Genomic DNA, 26028 nt, shown 5'->3' with positions numbered 1-26028 from the left:
GGAATGTTCATTTTTCTGCTTCCTTCTGCTCTGTGTAATTCAATAAGTGTGAGTGGAGCACATGACTGTCACTTTCACTGTGTGTGTGTGTGTGTGTGTGTGTGTGTGCGCATGGGGTTATGTGAATGCCTATTGTATGCATGTATTCATTTGAGTGAATGCCCTTTTCATACATTTATGACTGTGTGTTTGTATACAGCTGTCTGTGTGTGTGTGTGTGTTAGTTTATGAATACCCATTATATGTGCGTATGCTTTTGACTTGAGTTTGTATGTGTGCTTTTGTATGAAAGCCTTTTGTATGCGTACGTGTGTGTGTGTGTGTGTGTGTGTGTGTGTGTGTGTGTCTAGCTGGTGTTAGCATCACAGCTCCACATGACTCTGACTGCAGCTGTGTGGATCAGTAGTTGTTACGCTGGTGTTCACTTAGACTTAATATACATCACTTGACATATTGAGTTGAATGTGGTTTGTGACGTTAATGGAGCCGCTGACTGACAGGCTTCCTGTTATTGTGTATTGTATATGGCTGTATATATAAATGACATTAGAGTTGAATATTTTGTGTTTATAATGCATATGAACATACTTTGTTGTTGGATGGTCGTGGTACAGAGCTAAGAATGAAATGAAAAAATAGCAATCAATCAATTGCTGCTGGTTGTTTATTAATATGATACCTTTGTTCCTTTAGTTTAACAACACTCTCTAACTTTATGAAAAGCCCTGTACAAACATTTCATTTTTTTCATTTATATAGCACTTTTCAAAACAAGGGTACAAAGTGCTTAACACAATGAAATAGAATAATACAAACAAAAGATAATAATGGCAATAGCAAAACCAACATAATAATATAAGCAAATGAAAGAGAACAATGTCAATAGTAAAACCAATAAAGAAGAATAAGCACAATCAGGAGAAAGAAAGATAAAATCAAAAATCAAATAAAATCAATGGAAAGCCAGCTTAAAAAAGTGTGTTTTTAGGAGAGATTTAAAAGAGGATAAAGTGCTTGCTCTCCTCAGGGAGACTTTTATTCTTATAATAATAATAGTAAAAAAATAAACAAACAAAAATAATAAAAACTAGCTCTGCATGACCAAATATAAATTTGTCAGTTGTGGCTCTGGCTCCAATTTTCAAATAATATTTGATAATATTGTGTATCACAATATCCCAAAATCACCATATGATTCCACTGAAAGACAGCCAATCATAATGGCCCGCTACCTATGAACAGCAGTGACAGACAGTTGGATTGCGATGCTTGGCTGCTTTCTTACAGACTTACCTACTTTAAGGTGTAAATATGACGTGATCTTTAATATTGTTTCCTCTGGTAAACTCTTGTTGTCTGGTTAGAGGTCTTTGACTTTCAGTACTGGGCTGTCTGTAGTTCAGTATTGGCCTTGGTCTAGATCAGTGATTCTCAACCCATTCCATATCAGGGACCCCTAATTTAGTCCACATTAGGGCTACGGACCCACATTTGATGAGATTTTGTCTCTCCGAACCAAATCTGACAATATTTTTATTGCTAGATATGATTTTGTCCAGAATCCCATGACTGTCTGTATTGTAGGTAGAGTGATAAGTGAAACTATGATCAAAACAGTCATTCTTCTGCATTCTCTAATTGTGTTAACTTCTTGGAAATTAAATAATGGTGAAGTTTGACAATTCATCAATTTACTGGGGACCCACTGGAACCCCCTCAAGGACCCCTGGTGGTCCCCGGACCCCACGTTGAGAACCACTGGTCTAGATATTAAGGCTGATAAACCAAGCAAGACCACTCGCTTAGTTATAAAGTCCAGCAGGAGTCACTTGGCCTGGATGGATATATGCTGACTGATATACGGTGTGATCAACAGCAAACTGATACCTGACACAGTGGGCTGATGTCCAGAGAGACCGTCCCACCAGACGCTGAACCCCCATTTGCATAAGAGAGTCAGCTAAATGACTGAAATGAAATGTAAAATGATGCTGTGTACCTTTCGCTCCAGTTTCCAGGCTTTATCCCTGATTAGAGTGTAGTGACATTTCCAACCAGCCTGGAAAGTGTTTTTATCTTGTCTCGCACCAGCAGACATCAAAGCCCAGACTCTCTCTCTCTCTCTCTCTCTCTCTCTCTCTCTCTCTCTCTCTCTCTCTCTCTCTCTCTCTCTCTCTCTCTCTCTCTCTCTCTCTCTCTCTCTCTCTCTCTCTCTCTCTCTCTCTCTCTCTCTCTCTCTCTCTGATGGGATCCGTCTGCCAGCAGCCACGTCGTCTGACACATGCTGCTGGCTTTAATCGACTTGTCATGTTGGCCGACAGAGAACAGAAACGGAAGAAGCTGTTTGTATCACACCTAGACTGGAGAGGGAGTAGTGTCTTCTTCACTTCAGTTACACCATCAGGACAGGACTCACATCAGGACAGGACTCAGTTACACCATCAGGACAGGACTCACCCTCAGGACAGGACTCACATCAGGACAGGACTCAGTGTTACACCCTCAGGACAGGACTCACCCTCAGGACAGGACTCACATCAGGACAGGACTCAGTTACACCCTCAGGACAGGACTCACATCAGGACAGGACTCAGTTACACCCTCAGGACAGGACTCACATCAGGACAGGACTCAGATCAGGACAGGACTCAGTTACACCATCAGGACAGGACTCACATCAGGACAGGACTCACATCAGGACAGGACTCACATCAGGACAGGGACTCAGTTACACCATCAGGACAGGACTCACATCAGGACAGGACTCACATCAGGACAGGACTCGCATCAGGACAGGACTCACATCAGGACAGGGCGCTAACTGCACCAGACACTTTTACTGTTTCACCAGACAAACAGACCTTTGGGTTTTGGTTGCACTGGTGATTTCAATGTGATTTTTGGGATCTGATTCTTAACGATGTGATTTTATGGCTTCACATCGCTGTATGTTCACACCTGGCCTGGAAATGGCTGTTATGCATCTCCTGTGTCTGCATTGCGATTTGCGTTTGACTGCTTTCCTGATCTGGCAATTTAAAGTTTGATCACCAATGACCTATTTACAGCGATTATCAGCCGATTATGATTGGTGGTTGATCGATCAGTGTACCGCTATCATTGGACCTCGTTAGCTCAACTTTGTAACCTGGATCAATCTATCGCTGTGCTGACTGTGTCAGCTAAGTTCCTAAAATGTGAATCGAACATGTAAATTCTCACCGCTGTACACATGACAGTCCTACTGATAAGACTTAAAGGTCCCACATGGTGTAAAGCAGGACTCCCCTCTCCTCTGTGATGATAAAGGAGTTGGATGGTCTATCTAAACATGGTGAAAGTATCAAAACTAAATCCACACAATCCATATTAGTGCAGCGAGCCTCTAAACGAGCCGTTTGGACTTCCGTAACTTTGTGGCGTCACAAAGGTTCGCTCATTATCATTTTTGTAAGAAATAATAGACTAACAAAGTGTTTTTTTCAAAGCGGTTGAGCGGTTGTCATTGTTTATTACCGGAGAGTTTTCCCTACCTGTAGCCGCTGGGCCGCGGCGTCTCACGTTTCACTCTGGAAACGGTTAGCCGATCGGAACAGAGGGTCGTTAATATTAATGAGCCTTAAAGACACGCCGACCGAAACGGCCTGTTCTTGGTAAGGCTCAGAGAGATGCTGGAAAATGAACGTGGAGAAATGGATTGAGAGTGTTTTTGGTTCATGACACCACACACACAGCTTTGAATGGACAGAAAGACACAAAATAAAACTCTGGAAAGTGGAGAATATGGAGCTTTTAATTTGCTCAGCAAAGCAGATAGTCTGGGTGCATGGGGACCCCCGCCTCCTACCAGACTAAGAGGGAGTGTTTTTGTATTTGAAGCTGAAAGGAGTCGAGGTAGTAGCATCGTTTGACAGCGTTAAGTTGGTGGTGTTTCCTTCAGATGATGGGAAGTGGTGTGTGTGTGTGTTTGTTTTTGTGTGTGTGTGTGTGTGGGGGGGGTGTGGCGGGGGGGGGGGGGGGGGGGGTGTTAACTGAGGCTCAGGGTGTTTTGTCAGATTTGGCAGCTTTCTGACCACACGTGTCTGTCAGTCTGACGGTGTGAGAGATTTGGATAGAGACTTACTCACTTCCCTTAAGCCTGCTGAATATTTTTAGGAATCGCGCTGCTGCAGATTTACAATTAGATTTACAAATCGTGCCCGTGTTCGCGGACTGGTGTAATTAAATTGAAAGCGATACGGTGATTATAATAATGTTGGCCTAGACTCGGAATCTAAAAATATAACCCGCACCCACCGAGGAGCTGCTGTTGCCAGGCGCCGTGTGTGTTTCTGGTGTGGAGGACTGGTTTGGTGTGTTGAGGTTTGGTGTTTTCTTGTGCAGCACAACCACAACACCTCACTGTACAACCAGCAGTCCACATGTACTGTATATTTAGATTCTGGTTGTTAGTTTTACGACTTGCTCACTTTCCCATAATTCACCATGTTTCAGAGCTGAGCAGACATGAAACCTGGGTGTAGTTCAGTTTACTTTAGGGCTGCAACTATTGATTATTTTCATTATCGATTAATCCATAAATAATTTTTTGATTAATCATTTAGTCTATAAAATTTAAAAAATAAAAAGTCAAAGTCTGACCAGCAGCCAAAAAAACAGTATTACCCAAAGTATTAATTTTATAATGATATGAAATGGAGAAAAGCAGCAAATCTTAGTAGTTGTGAAGCTGTAATCAGCAAGTGTTTAGTATTTGTACTTGATAAATGACCATTACTCATTAAACCATTAATTTATTATCAAAATTATAATTGATTAATTCTCTGTCGATCGATTAATTTTCTGGTGATCGACTAATCAATTCAGCACTAGTTTACCTATTTGCACAGTGAAAGAGAAAACTAATTCTAAATTTGTGCAGGTGAGATAAAAACCTCAAAGGGCTTCTAAAAACTTCTGACATAAAACCCTTCAGGAGTCCAATAAAACCTCCAGTAAAGTCCAGTTTCAGATGAACTACTGTGTTCTCTTTCTGCTTGTGCTAAATACTGTTTACCCTCACTGTTAGAGGAGCTGCAGGATTATGGCTCAAATGATAATCCTGTTTATTTTGCTAGATGTTGTGATCACGGTTATGAATAAAGATTAATCTCAATGATTTGATTGATTGATTGACTTTATTCGATAAATTAAAATACAATATACAAATGTACATACAGTACTAAAATTCATCAGGATATCGCAATAATTACTCAGCATCCATTTTTTCAGTTGTTTTTTAAAACTATTCAGAGAATGGGCAGATTTAATTTCGTTGGGGGTTTTATTCCACTCCTCCCCCCCGTGTAGAGAAATGTACTTCTCCCTATGAGGAGTGAAATTATTTTACTGCCCTTTTGCCGTCGTATATCAACAGCTGTTTTCAACCACAGCGGACATTCTAAATAAAAGGAAATGTTTCACTTCTCTTTGAAGTTTTCACTATCAGTAATTGGGTTGTGGAAACTAAAGTTGCTGTACGATAACAGATGAATCACTCTGCAGCCTTAGTTGTAAGGATCTTTGGAAAACAGAGCTGCTGATGTTGATTGAAAATCCTAGTGCAGTTTTTTTATTTTATTTTGCTGAGTTGTGATTGTGATATAAATTACACTTTGTGAGGACATGCAGGCTGTTTGTACAGTTCAGCATTTATTTTTCAGCGCTTGAAAAATGTCACAAAAAGTGAGGCGAATGTTTAGGATTTGCTCAGATTCAATACAATCTAGGGCTGAACAATTTTGAAAAAATATCTAATTGCGATTATTTTGACTGATATTGCAATTGCGACATGATTTGCGATATTAGAGGGAATGATAATTTTTACATCATTATTCTCATTTTCATTGAAAAACGTATTAAAATGATTACGGTGTGATTTTTGCGGGGATCTGTACCAAACAAAGATGTTTTCTTAAGTCTGTAGAATATGATGTGTAGGCCAGGACATCTCTGCAGCACCACAATATTTCATTTAAAATGCTATTTTGACACACATTTGGCCTTTAATAAATATTGCGCCTCCTGCGATTTGAAAATTGCAGTAGGCCATATTGCGATTTCGATAAAATTTCGATTAATTGATCAGCCCTACTGGACATAAGTCACATTTTTGTGTTGTGATGTTGATTTGATTGATTCCATCCGTACCTGTGTGTTGTGTTTAGAGCTGCAGGCGGAGTGGGCGGAGCCAAGCGGAGCGGAGCGGAGAGGAGCGGGGCGAGCGTGAACCCCGGTCTCCCTGTCCGACCTGAGCGACCAGTCAGCGAGTCATGGACGACAGCTCGTCTCTGGGGAAAGTCGGCGGCTCCACAGAGTCCGTGGCCACCGTCACCAGCGAGGAGTTTGTTCTGGTGCAGCCGAGCGCCGCCGGCTCGCCGCCCGGCTCAGAGGGCAAACCCAGACTGAAGGTCAGAAACACACAGACACACTTTACACCTGACATTAACCCTCATCCTGCCAACATATTCAACATACAAGGACTACCGACTAAACTACTGTAAGAAACAACCATCATAGCAAAATGTTAACTTATTTCTTCTCAAAACGTTATTAGTTATGTAATTAATGTCATCTGAAAAAAAAAACAGATTATTATTATTTTAGGAAAGTTACAGTAAATTAAATGATGTATTGTATTTGTGACTTTGAACATCATCTGACCTTAGGAAGAGCATTATTTAGGGTCACAGAGCACATGAGGAAATCTGTGTCTGCTGCATCTGTGTCTGTCTCCTTCAAAATGACTGACAGAGAGCCCCCCCCCCCCCCCCGATAGTGTGTGATACTTTAAATTAGGACCCATGGCAAACATGAACTCAATAAATAGTTCCATCTATTAAAACTGCATAGGCGGAATTGGGTGCTTTTGACCGGGGTTCCCCAGGACCCCAATACATTGGTATTTTTAAAAAGCATGAATTAAAACAGAAACAGAAAACAATGATATGAAGTCATTAGGAACAAATTGATTGACAAAGTCATGAAAAATTGGAATGATAGAATAAAGCACCTGTGAGATATGACAAAAAGTAAAGCTCTGGGGTCTGTGGGTACCCCAGAGGTAGGATGAGGGCTAAAGAGGCAACATGCACCAGGGTCGGTCCATTCATGACCTGAAGTCAGAAAACGTGGTAAACTCCAGTTCAGCTCCTGCAGTGTGAGTGTGAAAGTCTCCCAGCTGTGAGGAAACAGAATGTGAATTGAATTGGAACGACAGGAAACAGAACTGATTCATTAAATCCCATGAAATTCCACTTCAGAGAGAGTTTGTCTCGACTCGCTGAACATTATAAATCAAAACATTATGACTCAAATAAAAGACAGTTCAACAAATCAAACACATTCAATCATAATGTATGGATAACCACAAAAAAAAACATGGCATTTCACAGAATTTCATTGAATTAAATTAAAATTCTGGGAGGGGCGGAAGGGCGGGACTGTTCAAAAATGTGTAATTTTTTATTGGTTTATTTCCGCCTCCTGGTGCAGCATGATGTCACCATTAAAGACACACTGTTTTTCAGGAAGTAACAGTAATGGGAGTTCAGCTCATGGGGACTTAGAGCTCCTTTAAAATTTTGACATGTTACTACTCCTGTTTGATTTGTGTGTTTCCTTATTGGATCTGTGCACTTAAACTTTATCTCCATTTATGTTTCTGTCTTTTTTGCTATCCATGGATTGCAGATTTCATTTATGCTTTGTTTTTAATTTGGACAAAAGCGTCTCAATGCGTCTTCTTTGTGTTTACACCTGGATTTGATGCGTTTTTTTTTTTCTGTCCGATTACAATCTGATCTCCCGGGAACCTCATGTTGCTGCCGGTGGAAAGGAGCTGGACATGGACCGGCCTTTTATCTGTCTGTCCGTTTAATCAGTTTAACTGAAGTGTTCACTCAGTCCATCAAGCTGGAAGTCACTCATTCACTCCCTCCTCGCTCTCTCTCTCTCTTTCTCCCTCCATCACCTCTGATTTTCCTTTCACTTGCTCTGTTTCATTTCCCTTTCTTTCTTTCTCTCTCCCTCCCTATCTTCAATTTCTCTCCTTTCCTCCCTCCATCCTCTCCCTCCCTCCCTTCCTCCCTCCCTCCTTCCCTCCCTCAGATGTCGTGGAATGGGAGTGAGCAGCTGGAGAAAGCGATGGAGGAGGTGTTGGACGACGACGAGGTGAAGGAGGAGAAGAGCAGCGTGGAGCAGATGGAGAAGCAGAGGGAGCAGGGTCCGGTCCTGGAGCCCCGACCCGCAGGTACAGAGTCTGGATCTGTTCGGTCCAATCACAGTGTCAGTGTGTTTACGGTCAGTCAGTCAGTCAGTCACACCACATTTTTCTTTCTCTTTACTATTTCCCACATTTTAGAATAACAGTAAAGAATGGAATTATGCAGTGACCAAAAAAGTGTTAAACAAATCAAAACTATCTTATATTTTAGATTCTTTAAAGCAGCCGCCCTTTGCCTTGATGGAAAGGCAAAGGCTTTGGAAAGAAATTCATACATAGCCATCAAATTTAAGCAGAAGCCTTTAGATCAAAATGGCTTTAAGAGAATGAGAAACACAGAACATTCGATCAGGTGGGTCCAAACTTTTGACTGGTGGTTTAGTATTTGGCGCATAAGTCTTGCTCCTAATTTGCAAAATCATTTTTTTAAATGAGTATAGTAAGCAACTAATCTCTTTGTGTCTCTTAATCTCAGACTCTGTTCATACTGCAGCTGAAAGTTTCACAATTTAGATTTTTTTTTCTGCCTCCCATGTGACTCAGATCCGATTTTTTTCTAATCAGTGTGAACAGTGAAAAACTGCACGGAGTGACTTTTTTTCAATACTCATCTACATCACATGGGCATGTATCCCACGACATGAGACCTACATGTCAGACATGAATGCCTCAGCGTTGCCATGGTGACAAGTAAATCTTATGTCATTCAGTTGTCATAATTTTGTTTGCTTATCTGAGCGGACACAGCAATGGGAAAAAAAAAAGACAAATGGAGACTTGATTGGTATTTGGGAAGACGGATCAGTTCAGACAAAACTCAAAGACACACAGAGTAACCGAAATGTACTGAGACAAAAACAGATGTGAGGTCAGTTCATATTGGTATGGGATGTGAGCTGCATCCCAGAATATGAACAGTCATTCCAAAAATCAGATATAGGCTTACACTACCAGTCAAAAGTTTGGACCCACCTGACTGAATGTTCTCTGTTTCTCATTCTCTTAAAGCCATTTGGATCTAAAGGCTTCTGCTTAAATGCTTAGACAAGTAGTTTCTTAGACAAATATAAATAGTGAAGTTGATCCTATGTATGAAAGCCTTTGCCTTTCCATCACGGAAAAGGGCGGCTGCTTTAAAGAATCTAAAATATAAGATGGTTTTGATTTGTTTAACACTTTTTTTGGTCACTGCATAATTCCATCTGTGTTATTCCATAGTTTTGATGTCTTTACTGTTATTCTAAAATGTGGAAAATAGTAAAAATAAAGAAAAATGTGGTGTGTCCAAACTTGGCTGGTAGTGTAAGCAACAGTTTGGAATTGAGCATGAAGGCCTGCGGTGTGAACAGGGGGCCTAAATCTTAAAGTCTTTTCTCTAATTTCACCGGATTTTAACGTCTCCGGTGTTGGATCAGTGGAAGTGAGGCCGGGTGGCGATGACAGAGAGCAAAGCTTCCTTGGGTGAATACAGGTTAAAGCACCGGGGGGGGGGGAAATGAAGCTGTCCGTACCACTCGCATCACAAAATCCAGTTCCACGCTGTATCAGATTAGCGAGGCCGCTATCTGAACTCTCTGACGTGTTTATCAGCAAGGGCAGAGCTGATATCAGTGTGTCGACAGCACAGAAACACAGCGCTAGATACAGTATGTGTTCCTGCAAGGCATTAAAGCTGCTGGGGTTAGAGGTTCAATTCCCACGCGCTTAACTCAGGGTGAACATACTTCAGAGATATGGTCCAAAGTATACTGGAGCACACGGATTAAAGGCAACAAACTTTATTGCAAGACTAACGTTTCGACTATGTTTGGTGTATTACGAGCCTGGGAAACAAGTGCAACACGAAAAAATATTGGTCAGCCTGTGAAGCAAGTGAAAGTTGGAAAAGTGGATTATTATTCTCAATGGGACGACCTGAAGTTAAATAAAAACCAAAAAAAAAAAAAAGGTCTTAGTTCTCTTTTTACACTTCTTTATGTTGCAGAGGGAAGTTTGGGGACATGGTGTTGTTATTTTTCTTCCCCATGCTCTCAGTCAGCGGTGGAAGTGTTTTGGTGAATGAACAGAGGAAGCGGTTTGTACGGCGGAGAGCGAGAGCCAGCTGACACTCTCATTGTTCTGCTTCCTGTGTTTGTCAAGTGTGAAAGTGCGGGGTCAAAGGTCGCTTCAGACACGACCCCCCTCACTTCCTCTGTCGTTCTCGGTCGCTTTCTCTTTCTCTTTCTTTCTTCTCCGTCGTGTTTTTTTTTTTTTTCTGTTCGTTCTCTCTCTCTCTCTCTCTCTCTCTCTAAAAATATAGGAGGTGGGCAAAATAACGGAAAAGAACTTTGAACTAATTATATCTCAGTCACATAACCGACCAGACAGACGTATCGTCGTATTACACTGAATGTCAGTTATCTGTGTTTCAGCTTTAAAAAGCTCTGACAGTCACCACTTTTATATGTGAGTCTTCAAAGCAACATGAGGCAGCTAACAGAGCTGCAGAGAGCATCGGTTACAAAAACTGGAAAATTATTTAGTGTTGCAAGGGGAACAGATGTGCTAAACACTGACAAACTGCACCGGTGAAGAGGAGCGGTGGCAGAAAGTCGAGACTCACTGACGGGGATTGACTGGATACTTGCAAAAAAAAAAAAAAAAAAAAGAATTGATTCACCACCTCTGTAACACACTCTCAACAAAAACCTGAAGATGTATGAGCTTCACAAAGCTGGGGCCGGATTCACAAAACCCTCTTAAGAAAAGAAAAAATCTTCTCAAGTGCCACCTTTTTCTTAACTTTAGTCTTAAGAAAAAAAAATAGGAAAAAATGCTATTCTCAAAAACAGTTCTTATGTATTTTCTTAACTTTCTTCTTATGTTTCTTCCTAAGAAAAAACTTACGAATAAATGGTATTCTTGAAATGAAAGTTCTCAAATTTGTTCTTGATTTTTTTCTTAACTTTAAGACGGCCCTTCACCTGTCTTAAAACTCCTACAGTGAAAAGGTAAAGGTAATTTTAAACAATTAGGTTATAGTTCAAAGTCTTCATAGGTTCCCCTACACCTAACATTAAGATGAACATTTATTGTAAAGCTTTATTTGGTGTAGGGCCAGGTAGGCCTCTGTCTCATGTCTGTTGAAAATAAGCTGCAAATTTTACAGTTACCAACAGCAACCAATGTTTAAATCTTTGCTCTAGTTGCTCTAAATAGGTTTTTCACCAATTGTTTTGTAGATAGAAGCACTTTGGGTTGCCTCCTAGCCTTGTCTCCTAGCCTCCTAGCCATGTCTCCTAGCCTCCTAGCCTTATCTCCTAGCCTCAGTGGCAGTAAGCCTAAAGTTTATTAACCAGAATTAATTCAGGCCCTATTTTGAGAAGTTCTTAAGTTGGAAAATGAAAGAAATTTGAAGAAATGAGACTGTTACTAAGGAAATATTGAGGAATTGCACTTAAGATCTATCTTAAGAACACATTGGTGAATCCGGCCCCTGGTGTTTATGGCAGCTGGAAAAGCTTTTATGCAGACGTATTTTCAACTGCCAAAGCAAATTCAACAAGTGTAAACATTCAGTCAGCAGCCATGACAACGTGACTTTTAACCACAGCACCACCTGTCTGTCCGTCCGTCCACAGAGGTGTCGGTGGTGTGTCCGGCGGCGCCCGTCCCGCCCGTCCCGGAGGAGGACAGCGTCCAGTTCAGCAAGCTGTCCTACCTGGGCTGCACCTGGGTCAAAGCCCCCCGCAACGAGCCGGAGGCCCAGAGAGCCATGGCCACCCTGCGGGCCGAGAGCGCCATCCCCATCCCCGTCACCCTGCACGTCCCCACCGGCCCCGACGGCTCCGTCAGGTCAGCCGCAGAGAGAGAGAGTGTGTGTGTGTGTGTGTGTGTGTGTGTGTGAGAGAGACAGAGACCTGGGTCAATAAGATAACATGAAACCTTAATTTTTTTTTTATCCACTGGCCACAGTGACTGATGGACTCCCAAATTCACCAGCCACTCGCACTATTTTACCAGGCAGTATTTTGATATAGTATATACTCAACTCAACTCAACTTTATTTATATAGCACTTTACACACAACACAGTTGATCCAAAGTGCTTTACAACACACACAGAGGAAAACAAACACAATAGAAGAGGAGAAAAAATCAGAGTGATGATTGATAATAATAATAATAATAATAATAGTAAAGGCACATGGTCACACAGAGCCCAAAGTGACAACACAGACCTACAGAGACTTCAGGAGAAATACCTGAGCTGGTTAAGTTAAGTTAGGCACAGTTAAGAGCTAATGAGTAGAAGTGTGTTTTAAGATGACTCTTGAAGATCTCAGTAGTCGGGGAGAATCGGATGGTGGGAGGAAGAGAATTCCATAGTTTTGGGGCAGCGATAGAGATGATATATGTTTATCTCACAATTCAATATGATATGATATTTGATATGGGGTTCACGATTCAATACAATCAGGATACAATGTGATAAATAAAAGTTCAATGACAACAAAGTCTGACTGTGCAGAATTACGTTTTAATTCTGAGACACAAATCTTTCCAGCGATGCCATTGGCTGCTAGAATGTAAACAACAATTTAAAACTGTCGTTACAAAGTGACGATAATATCATTTGGATGGAGAGCTTGTGAAACTGTGATGGTCAAGAGTCTCATTAGTGATTACTACAGCAGAATAACATGGAGCTGATATTACCATTCATTTTTCTGACCCAAGATACGTATTGTCATATTTTTGTATTGTGATATATTGCATTTTGATATATCGTCCCATATATAATAGTATAGTACAGGAGCTTTGATCGAAGGCTGGTAGAATAGAAAGAAAAAAGTACCGACCACAGCAAAAATCCTCACCAGCGTTTGCCTGGTAATTTGTCACGCTGCTTGATAAACTGCACAAATATTGGCAAGGAAACATCAACTTGTATTAGTGGAGATATGTTTCAGCGTGTTCCTGAGGCAGAAGAAGTGAAATGACAAACGCAGTGGATACGAACTGAGTTGATCAGGAGAGAAACTGTGAACATGACGGGTTTAGTTACGCCACAGAGGAAATGACACGTCTGTTTACACCCTGTGGAAAACGTTGATGTAGGTTGAAATGTGCAGTGCTGCAGATGGTGATGTGGCTTCACCCAGTCATCTGGTGATTACATGGAAGTCTGAATACAAAATGTTTTTGCTATTTATAAAGGCATACAGCACATCTCATATTGAGCCCTAGGGCTGAGTAATGAAAAACAGTATCTGATGCCATTATTGGATATCAACATCTATTTTTAAAGCACAAAAATGTGTCAAAGGGATCAAAAAGCTTCACAATATTGGATTTTTGCCCTGGGATCTCAGGTTTCTACTAGTCTGTGGGTATTTTTGTCAAGAATATCGATTGAATATGGTCTGAATCTTTCTAGGAAAGCAAATGGAATGAACAAACACCATCCCACATGATTATAACTTGTTAATAATTCCTAAAAATTTGACACACCTTAAGAAAACATTAAGACACACATTAAGATCTTTGCTTACAAAGTAGTATGGTTTTAGACCACAGACTGTAAAAAAAGTTGTGAGTGTGACGTCTCCCAGAGGTTTCTGAAGGGCCGTTTTGAAGCCAAAAGTTGGAGTGTACGAGCGCCGCCATGTTGACATTTTTTAGAGCCGGAGCAGCCAGAGCGAAGCTCCGCCTGCTATTGGTCCGTAATCAGCGACCTGTCGATCACTGGACAGGCGACCTGTCAATCATTTGGAAAACAACCCCATTTTATAACCGTTATATCCCGTTAATGAAGCAATTATTTTGAAAATTGCCACATGGACACATATTAGAAGAAGTAAAAAATTAGCTTGCCTGGGTCCAGACCTTTGACTCCGCCCACTCCACCAGTCGACTGATTCTGGTCTGGCATCGTGACATGAAACAGCGGTTTCTCGGTTGAAAAATGATCGGTCCAATGAGCGCCGGGGGGGACTAACGATTAGCCAATCAGAGCCACGGGCGGGACTAATGCTGTTGTCAAGCTGTGCGCCGGAACCAAGGAGGAGTAATAACAACAATGGCGACCGCTATAGACAAGATAGACGCTGCTATCCAGGCTGATCTAAATCGAGTAAAAGTACCAATTACTTTGAAATCCGAACAGCACTCTGCTTTGAAGGGATTTATTCAAAGGGGAAATGTTTTTTTTTGCATCAGTGTCGACTTAAAATTACGTTAGATTCAGGCGGATACGTCGGTCTCTAGTGATTGGTTAGGGAAAATCGAATCCCCCTCCCCCACGGAAATCGGTTAGAGTGGAGGCAATGTCAGACTGAAGATGGAGATGGAGTGGAACGAGTTGACAGTTCTGTCTGATATCAGGCAAAACATTAGCTACTGAGACCATAATCTCTTGTTGAAAAAATTGATTGACTTTATATTTTGAGTGAGAAGTTGAGCTGTGGTCCCATTGGCTTGAATGGAGTTGGGCGGGATTTAGAGTCTTTTTGGAGCCGGCCCTAGCGGACATTAAACGGAAATTATACTTCCACGTCAAACCACGCCGCAGCTCCTCTCCAAAAATTTAACTACACGTCGGGCGACGCACGACCACAAGAACGGTGACTGGCCCGCTTCGTATTTCCTCCTACCTGTCTCCGGTCGCTGTCCACCGACAGTGAAGACAGCGGAGCAGATAGAAGAGAGACGAGCTGAGGAGAGCTGCAGATATATTGATTTGTAGGACACTTCATCCACAAATTGTAAAGACTACCAGATGTCGCTGAATTCATGATAAAATGTCCCAGAACAGGAGTTTGAGACAACACTACTTCTTCTTTTGTTATTACTTCTGTGTTAAAGGAGTGGTTCACCCAAAAATGAAAATTCTGTCATCATCTACTCTAGGGCTGAACGATTTTGAAAAAATATCTAATTGCGATTATTTTGACTGATATTGCAATTGCAATATGATTTGCAATATTAGAGGGAATGATAATTTTTACATCATTATTCTCATTTTCATTGAAAAACGTACTAAAATGATTATGGTGTGATTTTTGCGGGGATTTGTACCAAACAAAGATGTTTTCTTAAGTCTGTAGAATATGATGTGTAGGCCAGGACATCTCTGCAGCACCACAATATTTCATTTAAAATGCTATTTTGACACATTTCACCTTTAACTAATATTGTGCCTCCTGTTATTTGAAAATTGCAGTAGGCCATATTGCGATTTCGATAAAATTTTGATTGTTCAGCCCTAATCTACTCCCCCTCATGCCAAATGAAACTCAGGTGAAATGTGTTAGTCCATATAACACACAGGGAGGCTGCAGCACAACTTGGTAGCAGCCTTCTCCAAAACAACTGAAGTCAATGGGGACCTGTTCTTTAGAGCTCCAAAACAAAAACAGACAAACAATCACACTGTGAATAGAAAGACCTATACACCATTATTTGTTGCAAATCAATCAGCTGTAGTTCAGATTCGCACTAAATGATGGTGTAAATATACTGTAGGTCTTTTTGGAACTCTGAAGAACTGGTCCCCACTGACTTCAGTTGTTTTGGAGAAGGCTGCTATGGAGTTGTGCTGCAGCCTCCCTGTGTGTTATATGGACAAACTTCACCTGAGTTTCAACTGGCATGAGGGGGAGGAGATGATGACAGGATTTTTCATTTTTGGGTGAACTATTCCTTTAACAAAGCAAGCTACTGCAGTTTCTGTTTCGGTGCTGTGCTGCACAATCACCGACAGAACCATAAACGCTTGGACACCCATGCCTTTGCTCCAGCGGCACAAGTCTAATTCAGGCTTTAGAGGTGTGGAGGAAATTACACTATTATACTATTCTATCTCTTTAATATCTGTACTGTACTCTCTTTGTATTATTATGAGAGCTCATCTCTGTGTGGAAATTTACAAACTGCTGTTCAGCACTTCTCTCATGCCTTTGACCTTTCCTGAGATAAGATAGTGGCTAGTTGAATTGTTGGTCCTTGTTTGCACAGGAAATCTTTTATATACCCGGAACCTGGCCATTCTATTCATCATGTATCAAGCATGATACCATTTCTTAGTTGAATGGAGTCTCTTGTCTTCAGTAATTGGGCCTTGAGGATCTTGCTGAGCTGGTCTTTTGTGAGACACCAACACTGTTATCTTAGCACTTGTGATGAATGTGGTCCAGCTCCTTTACAGACTGGATTTCACCTTTTAATACTGCAGGCAAACTTACTGTTTTGCACCTTTTTGTTCCACACACTTGATGGGTGAACATCTTGTGCCTTGCTTGCAAGCAATAAAGACGACAGAAAGACAACTTCTCATCTCCAAGTCTCTTTTATTACAGAAAACTTCCACCACAAGAGGAATTGCAGCTTTCAGCCACTTCCTTATTGGCTTCAAAGTTCAACCGTGGTTTTGACCGCTTGGGATAGAATCGCTTTTGTTTCTTAAATATTGACTAACCAGCTTCAGGTAGCAATTTGGAATAAAACCCCCTTTTTTTTCTCTAACCTCTATGCTACCATCCCCCTCCACACATAATGAAGCAACATACACGCCAGTCTCATATCCACAGGCTTTCCCATTTAAATCTGCTTTTTATGGCTCTCTATATTTTAATGGTATTCCTACAAACAAAAAAACTGAAGGTCAGAACTCCCATCTTACTTGTTTTAGTCGTGATAGAAAATGCTAATGAAAATAGACTGAAAGGCCCTAAAAAAACGAGCGTCACGCCTGAATCACTTCTCCAGTTTGTCCTCTGCTTGTTCTGAAAATGCTCCTGTCTGGTTTAAAAACACTTTTCTCCCTGGCTCTTATTTCCTTCCCTAGAGCCTCTTTATCATACATGACCAAATTTAGGGACACAAGAACATTTATTCCATTGATTGTCAGGATATCTGTGGCTCTGAGCCTTTCTTTCACACCTTACGTTATGTTACTTGTAATGTTGGTGATCTAAAAGTTAATGCTTAAAGTTGCCCCATGTATCATTTTTAAAACATCAATATCTCACCCTATGAACTGAAATAACTTGGTGAAAAAACTGTAAACAAATGAGTCCATGGTGGAGATGATTGGTCTCTATCTCACAGCAGCAGTATTGTTAGTTCTAGTGTTTCTCCACATTAAGACTACATTTCCCATAAGCCCCGTTGCTTTTATCTTATTGACATCGGGTGGATATTTGGGTTGAACTTAGAATTGGGACAGTTGTTTATAAATTGTATATATGAGTTTATGGATGAGTAGTTGAGAAAGGGGTAGGAAAAAATAAGTGTATACTTCTTCCTACTCCTTTTCGAACATGTAATATTTAATTTGTGTTGTTTATGAGAATTTTTTTATTGTTTGTTAGATTATGTTTATTAGTTCATTAGTTTATTAGTTTATGCAAATTTGTTTATTGAATTTGTCGTATAGATTTATTGTTTATTTCATCTTATTGTTATTCTTGTTTTGTTTTTATCTGTTTTTTTTTTTTGTTTTTTTTTACATGTTCGAAATAAAATTATCAATCAAAAACAATGGAGGATGCAGAGTAGAGGCTGATAGAGGCTGACAGGCTGACCACTGATAGTCTGGTGTGTTTACAGTAATTATATTAGTGTCTCAAAATGTATGTAATAATAATGAATGTCATCTTCATACCTTAATTCCTGTCGTCAGGATCGTGGACCAGGCCTCTGGCACAGAGATCGCCTGCTTCCCCATCTACAAGGTGTTGTTCTGCGCCCGCGGCCGGGAAGGCTCGGTGGAGAGCGACTGCTTCTCCTTCACAGAGAGCTACCGCAGCTCCGAGGACTTCCAGATCCACGTCTTCTCCTGCCACATCAAGGAAGCCGTGAGTCACACAGGCCACACACACACACACACACACACACACACACACTCTGCAGCTAAACACTGCTGTCACTTATCCTGTGAAGTTCACACACAGTTCGCTTTTGAAGGAGAGTGACAGCCGCATCCTGCAACCGCACTCTCTACCAGAAAGATTCAGGTATCGACTCCTGGACTGGGGTGTGGATTTGGTTAGTCCGAGTGGTTTGAACCAGAACCACAACTGGCTGTTAGGTGACCTAAGGTGCAACAATTCAATTCAATTCAAACTTTATTTAGACTCAGGGTCCAGATACAAAAACAGGACATAACATACAATGAATTCCATACAAAGGATCAATAAAAGATGATGGTTTAAAATATATATTAATGCCTTACAAAGAGACAACTGTACCAATGTCTCCACAGCTGGGATTGGTAGCGTATAGTACTAAACCTTATGTTTGATAAAACCAAGATGATTTCATTTACAGAGTCATTAAGCCGTCAGATAAATTTATACATGAGATTTCTTAAAACAGCTTGGAAAGTCTTGACTCCTGCAGCCACAAACATTTCACCTGCACTACACCATCTAGGTCTTTTAAGTAATATTCTCATGGCATCATTATAAGCTACTTGAGGTCTCTGTAAGCTTTTTTGTAGTTTGACCACAGGTGTGCAGTATAGAGTGGTGTACAACATGCTCTAAACAGAGACACCTTCACTCCATCTGTACACATACTAAACTTGTGTGAGAGAATGTTTGCTTGTGCATACATCCTGTGGCATTGCCTATACATATTGGCATCATCTGTCATTTGTTCTGTAATAAAATGTCCAAGATATTTTACCTTACCAACACTTGTTACATTACATCATTTGAAAAAATGGCAGATAGTAGAGGGTTGGGGGACAAAATTATTGATATGTATTTGAGTTAGGGTTAGGTTTGTATTAAGGTTAACCCAACTGTTGCGGTCCACAGACGGCATGTCGCTTAAAAGTCCCGATGCCACTGTTGGTGGCAGTTCATCAAAATTTGACAGATAAATTGTTCCCGGTGTTGTCAAGTGGATTGAAAATACTCTCTGAACCGGCAGTGGCAGCAGCCATATTGGTGTGATGCATAATGCCGCGTTCACGTCAGATGGGAGTTACCGTAATTACTAGCTTCCAAATGGGAAGCTAGTAATAAAAGTAAAAGTCGTTCTCTAAGGAAGTCATTTCTAATGTTCTAAACTGGTTTTCCCAGATGAGAAAGAGTCTGCAGCTCAGATCACGAACCCGAACCCCAGCAGCTGAATTCACTAACGTTAATTCTCTCTCTTGTTGCTTCTCTCTTCTTCGTGTTGCTTCTCTCTCTTTCCCTTTGCTGAACAAGCAGCCGATCACATCTGGCTCTTGATCAGCTGCTTCCGGGATGGAAGCCGTCTGATGCTGAAAATATTTTTTTTTTTAGAAAATCAGTTGATGATTTCCCGAGAGTAACGAGTCTGTTTTGAAAATGTAGTGAGTAGAAAGTACAGATTTTTCTTTTGAAATGTAGTGAGTAAAAGTAAAAAGTCTTCAGTGGAAGAAAAACTTGAGTTAAGTACAGATACTTGAAAATCCTACTTAAGTACAGTAATGAAGTATTTTTACTTTGTTACATCCTATCTCTGTCGAGTGGTAATTCCTGACGGTAAACAACGCAGAAGTGTGTCAATGCAGCAACAAACTGGCTTGTGGGTAGCCTACAGTACAATTTCCAATATCAGTTTAAACTTAAAATTATAATTTTCGTTCCCTTTGCTCCTCCAAGTCCTTCAGAAGAAGGCAGTAGTGTCGGTTGATCGTAAAAAGAGTGCAGCGACGACATCTTGAGGTTTCTGAACGCTTCCAAGTCAGAGTGATGGGAAGTCCATTGTTCTGCTTCCTCCCATGTGATGTGAACACAGCATAAACGTTACTATGGTTACAGAGGTTATCTACAGCATTCTGGAGGTCGGGGGAGTGGGGCGACTCCCTCTGTGTGTCACTCTGCTGTAATGTGAACCAGACACACTGACACTCACTCCAGTATTCACTCCCCAAAACTGACCGAGTTCTCCAGTGTTTTCAGTGTCCAATGGGAGTCCGAGCTGGTGTCACGTTACGTCTGATTGGTGCAGCTGACTGCAGGCTCTTGACTCTAATACCCATAATGCCACCAGTGTGTCTACAGGCTACAGTAGAATGACTAGAGGAAAATCATGGAGTAGTGATTTTTATTAGCTCCAGGAACAAACGGTAAATCTGCATCAGTTTATATGTACAGTATGTTCTACTGTCTGCTGTCAGTACTGTCTCTGCTCGGCCAGCAGGGGGCGCTGTGGCTCTGTGGCTCTGTGTGTTTAAATAAAGTTAAATAAATAACTGAAATAAATCAAGTTAAATAAATAACTGAAATAAATCAAGTTAAATAAATAATCTGCTGCTTCTGCTCTGTGTTCAAATTCACACAGTTAAAACAAAAAAATCACCTAGATCTGAACTGGCTGCTGGTGTATGAAGATTAATATTGGTGTTAGTTTTCCAACCTGACTGAGCTATTCTATTCTATTCTATTCTGTTCTATTCTATTTTATTCTATTCTATTCTATTGCTGTGTGTTCTCGCTTCTCTACTCTCATGTTTTTCTATTTTATTTTATTCTCTATTATATTCTGTTCTGTTTGGCGCTATGCTGTTTGTTTCTATTCTGTTCATTTCAATTTGTTTCGATTCTATTTGTTTCTTTTTATTTCTGTTTCTATTCCATATTTCTAACCTTTTATTCTCTTCTCTTCCGTTAGCTTCACTTTGCTTGTCTTATTGTATTCTGTTCTATTTTATTCTACCAACTTTTTGTTTTGTTATCTATCTCTTCACTACTCTATTCTCCTCTACTCTATTCCACTCTAGTATCCTCTACTCTATTATCCTCCATTCTACTCTAGTATCCTCTACTTTATTCTCCTGTACTCAGTTCTATTTTAGTATACTCTGTTCTACTCTCTTCTAGTCTATTTTACTTTATTATACTCTATTCTACTTTAGTATACTCTATTCTCCTCTAGTATACTCTACTCTATTCTCCTCTACTCTGTTCTACTTTAGTATACTGTACTCTATTCTACTCTAGTATACTCTACTCTCCTCAATTCTACTCTAGACTCTATTTTACTCTCCTCTACTCTATTCTCCTCTACTCTGTTCTACTTTACTATACTGTACTCTATTCTACTCTAGTATACTCTACTCTCCTCAATTCTACTCTAGACTCTATTTTACTCTCCTCTACTCTGTTCTCTACTCTAGTATCTCCTCTACTCTCTTTTCTACTCTGCTTTACTCTAGTCTACTCCATTCCATTCTGTTCTACTCTACTGTATTCTGTCCTAATCTTTCAAACCTCTGACATCTTCTTCTGTGAGTCTCTGTCTCTCCTCTCTGTTGACTCTTCTTCTTCTTCTTCTTCTTCTTCTTCTGTGAGTCTGTCTCTCCTCTCTGTTGACTCTTCTTCTTCTTCTTCTTCTTTTTCTGTGAGTCTCTGTCTCTCCTCTCTGTTGACTCTTCTTCTTCTTCATCTTGTTCTTCTTCTTCTTCTGTGAGTCTCTGTCTCTCCTCTCTGTTGACTCTTCTTCTTCTTCTTCTTCTTCTGTGAGTCTCTGTCTCTCCTCTCTGTTGACTCTTCTTCTTCTTCTTCTTCTGTGAGTCTCTGTCTCCCCTCTCTGTTGACTCTTCTTCTTCTCCTGTTGTTTTTGCGGTGCAGGTCAGTCGTATCCTGTACAGTTTCTCCACGGCGTTCCGTCGCTCGTCTCGGCCGGCGGACGGCCGGGACGCGGCGCTCAGCGGCCCGGCGGACAGCGACACCTTCACCTTCACCGTCTGCCTGGAGGTCAGGGAGGACGACGGCAAGGGCAACTACAGGTACACACACACACACACACACACACACACACACACACACACACACACTCTCCAGCACTGAGTGTGTTTGTTATCAGCTCCGTCTGCTGGTATCACAGATCTGCTGGTAGTTGGAAAGGTTTAATCTGCTGCAGCGTTACCACCAGCTCTTATCTGTCTGTCTGTCTGTCTGTCTGTCTGTCTGTCTGTCTGTCTGTCTGTCTGTCTGTCTGTCTGTCTGTCTGTCTGTCTGTCTGTCTGTCTGTCTGTCTGTCTGTCTGTCTGTCTGTCTGTCTGTCTGTCTGTCTGTCTGTCTGTCTGTCTGTCTGTCTGTCTGTCTGTCTGTCTGTCTGTCTGTCTGTCTGTCTGTCTGTCAGCCATAAAGAGCTGAAGCTTATCAGTTTCTATTTTCACAAGCTCACATCTGGATTTTCATTTTCTCACAGATTTTTCTCTCTCCCCTTAAATGAAATGGTCCAAAAAGCTGTTCAGAAAGGTCGATGGCTGCCTGTAACATTTGATACACTCAGGATAAGACATTTCACATTGTTATTTAACCAGGTTAGTCCCAGTGAGATTATGAATCGCCTTTTCAAGGGAGACCTGGCCAAGAGAGCAGAATCAATCAAGACAAACAGAAAAGGAGAGAGCAGCTGTCTGCTTTACATCATGTTGCAGTGAATTCATGAAGAGGGAACAGAATATATAAAGGCACTTTTTTTTTTTTTTTTTAATAAACTTTATTTTCAGATTTTCAGATACACAAAAATACAACAACAACAAACAGATTAACAGACCGAAGAAACTTATGTGGAGAAGACACAACCAAAATACAAGGTCCTCCCAAATGAAAGAAAAATAATGTACAGCTGTTATCGTAAATATAGCAAAAAACAAACAAACCCCTACATCCAGTAAGTACCATATCTGTTGTTACCACCTTTAAGTCATAGAACAATCACAGTATCATAAAATCATGACTGTGGTCATGCAAAGGATAGGTTTTCTACAAACTCCATACCAGGTTAAAGTTTTTGCGAGATCCATGCATGGTGTACCTCAGCTTCTCGAGTTTCAAGTTTAACATAACTTCCTTCACCCGCTGTAAGAAAGATGGAGGTTTTTTTGACTTCCAACCAAAAAGAATAAGACGATGAGCCAAGAGTGAGGCAAAAGCAATTTCATTTGCTTGATGAGTGGTGACCCTGTTTTCCAAAGGACATACACCAAAAATAGCTGTGATTGGATTTGGATCAATAGTAATGTTACATATATTTGAAAAACACTCAAAGATGGATGTCCAAAAATCAACCAGAGATGGACACGACATAAAGGCACTTTTGCCTGATTCAGTTCTGACTTCAGAGCAAAAGGACAGTAAACAGTTGTTTCCAAGTCTGGTGCTGAGTCGTCAGTGTCCTGTGTTTCAGCACAGAGCAAAAAAACTAAAGTAGCACAGAAACCTTGAACTGATGCTTTTTACTTAGTATTTACTTTCGTCAACTTGGATAAAAATTAGTATTCAAAAGCATAACGTGTTTATTTCCACAAGGATTAGGTTTGGCTCACATTTTACTAGTGTATTATGCTCAATAAAGTTTAAGATTATGATATACTCCCTTCATACAACTTTGCAGGGGAAGCTGTGTGGCAGCAGAAAGAAAGAAGAAGTCCCACGGGAAACATGTCTTGTAGTTTCTTGATCAGTGGCTACTTGATGCGGGGAAAACATCTGAGACCGAGTTTATTTGCAGATGTATTTCTTATAAGATGACGTTGTGTCAATTGATTTCCTTTTGAAAGGAAGAATTGAGGAATTTCACTCTCCGAAAAGTTATAGCGCTATAAATATTTTTGCCCGGTGAGGCCGACAAAAAGTCTTTTAAATTGTGATTATCTTTGGAGAGGTAAGGCACACTTCATCGTATACTGGTTGACAGTGTCAGCAGTGTGAGAGTGAATACTCAATACCAAGAAGTAACACCGCATGATTCTGTGTTTCCTTTAGGGGGGTAAAAATATCTTTCTATTTTACTTGATTTGATTCTTTTAATGCAATGCATTTTCCTTGTTCTTTTATATGAATTTTATCTTTTTATCTGTCTTTTATCTGCCTTTTATTGATGTAAAGCACTTTGAGCTGCATGTTGTGTATGAAAGGTGCTATACAAATAAATGTTATTATTATTATTATTGCTATTATTCATGCTATTACTTTGGTATTGGTACTGAAATAAAAATGTTGGTATCCCCCCCTCTCTCCCCCACAGTCCGGTTCCTAAGGACAGAGAGAAGTTCTACTTCAAGCTGCGGCAGGGCGTTCAGAAGAAGGTTGTGGTTTCAGTTCAGCAGATGTGCAACAAGGAGCTGGGCATCGAGAGGTGAGCGGTGTGGTGTGTTCAGGTTCAGTCTGCGCTCTGCTGTGATTTTACTACAGCTGACAAGTGTTGATGAGACGCAAGGTGCTTCAAACCTTACAGCTCAGCCTCGAGTGGATCATTGCTTTTATAAAACATCATCTTTATGGCGGCTGTTTCACCATGTTCCAAGTTCCCAGGCCACTTAATCTGCAAAGTATCTTAGTTTTGACTCGTGTTCCACTGAATTTAAATCCACTTTTCTTGTGAAACCCAATGTACTCACAAGTCCACAGGAGGCAGGGAAGACGTTGAATGAAAATTTATTTGAAGTCACATAAAGCATGGTCCATCACCGACTTGATGTTGTATTCCAAACTGTAACACACACGTTATTACCCGCTATCTCCATGTACACATTAAACACGTTGTACACGCTCAAAAACTTGTTTCGATCCAAATTTATTTGCAGATTCATCTACATCCTGGCAGAACGTGGCTTTTTAGGGCATTCTTTCTCATGCGCAATAAATGACCTTATGGCACAATCCACTGTTGCAAACAACAAAAATATATGTGTTATTGCATTCTAGCACCCAAGAACACAAAAATTGCAAGTATTTACACCTATAATCCTTGAAATACACTTGACCTGTACATATACTGTGGATTAACTGCTGCATGAACTTAAACAATGCTAGAACATATATAGCATGCAATTACAACAGAAACAATTTACCAAATATTAATATGTGCCTAAGTGGCTCTCACAATCATAATAAAAAGGAATGCAGATGTTTGATAACTCTTTCATTTTTAACTGATGACAATTCAATAATAATAATAGTAATACTAATATTCCGGTTAATCAAATTAATATTTTTTCATTTTTTCCCTTTAAATTCTTTTATAGTTCCAAAAAATATTATAGTATTTTTTAATAGCTTTGAACAGAACTTTACAATTATCCGTTTAATAAACTGGGTTTGGTCGATCTATGGAGGCAGAAGCCACCAGACTAAGTGAGATGAGACCAGAGCGTTTTACATGCTGATCAGAGGAACAGGAGTTTTCTAATTAGCATTAGCAAAGTGAAGCTAAAAGGTGTCAGCTGTCACCTCAGCAGTGTATTATATCCATCACATCACATCCCAGCAGGTCGGCTCCCAACTGTGGTAGATTCTGTGTTTAAATCTTTTTTTATTGAGGAAGCAGTTGTAAAATACATTCAGTATTACAGATTTGTCCTCGCTTTAGAGTTAGAGACAGAACAAACAAACAAAGAGAAAAGAAGAGAAAGGAAAAAACAAAACAAAAACAAAGACATGTATACAACTATCCCCTTAACCCACCCCCCTCCCACCTTCCCGGGACTTTGCATCTTGCCACACCAAAGGGGGCCATCAATATTGTACAACTGATCAGTTTGAGTTATCAATGTATTGGAGGAGGGGATGCCAGATTCTGTTGAACTGTTTCAGTTTGTTTAATAGCGAGAACCGTATTCTCTCCAGGTGAGAAAGTTTTACTATTTCTTCCAGCCATAATTTGACAGGTGGGACCTCTGCCTTTTTCCAAAACATTAAAATAAGTTTCTTTGCTACGGTAAGTGCATGAGATAGCAGTTGTTGTTGACAGTTATTAAGCAGGGAAAACTGATCGGAGACTCCACGCACCACC

At 40.5% G+C, this 26028-nt stretch overlaps 1 protein-coding gene across 2 annotated transcripts in view; it reads left to right on the top strand.

Annotated features, from left to right (window-relative positions):
- Positions 1-6212: 6212 nt before the first annotated feature.
- The window catches only part of LOC139663933 (rab GTPase-activating protein 1-like), a 55951-nt gene continuing 36135 nt past the window's right edge, over positions 6213-26028 (top strand). For both annotated transcript variants that reach the window (XM_071542718.1, XM_071542719.1), the window contains exons 1-6: positions 6213-6449; positions 8149-8290; positions 11884-12097; positions 17927-18101; positions 21855-22012; positions 24262-24372. In XM_071542718.1, coding sequence (XP_071398819.1) covers positions 6312-6449; positions 8149-8290; positions 11884-12097; positions 17927-18101; positions 21855-22012; positions 24262-24372 — 938 coding nt within the window. In that variant the 5' untranslated portion in view covers positions 6213-6311. The remainder of the gene's footprint in view (positions 6450-8148; positions 8291-11883; positions 12098-17926; positions 18102-21854; positions 22013-24261; positions 24373-26028) is intronic.

The sequence above is a fragment of the Centroberyx affinis genome, unplaced genomic scaffold, assembly GCF_046629955.1.
Source record: "Centroberyx affinis isolate AG114_WGS23_722 - 3 ecotype Tasmania unplaced genomic scaffold, CSIRO-AGI_Caff_v1 ptg004173l_1, whole genome shotgun sequence".
Lineage (NCBI taxonomy): Eukaryota > Metazoa > Chordata > Actinopteri > Beryciformes > Berycidae > Centroberyx > Centroberyx affinis.
The sequence above is the reverse complement of the archived record's forward strand: the minus strand, read 5'-3'. Positions and strand labels throughout refer to the sequence as shown.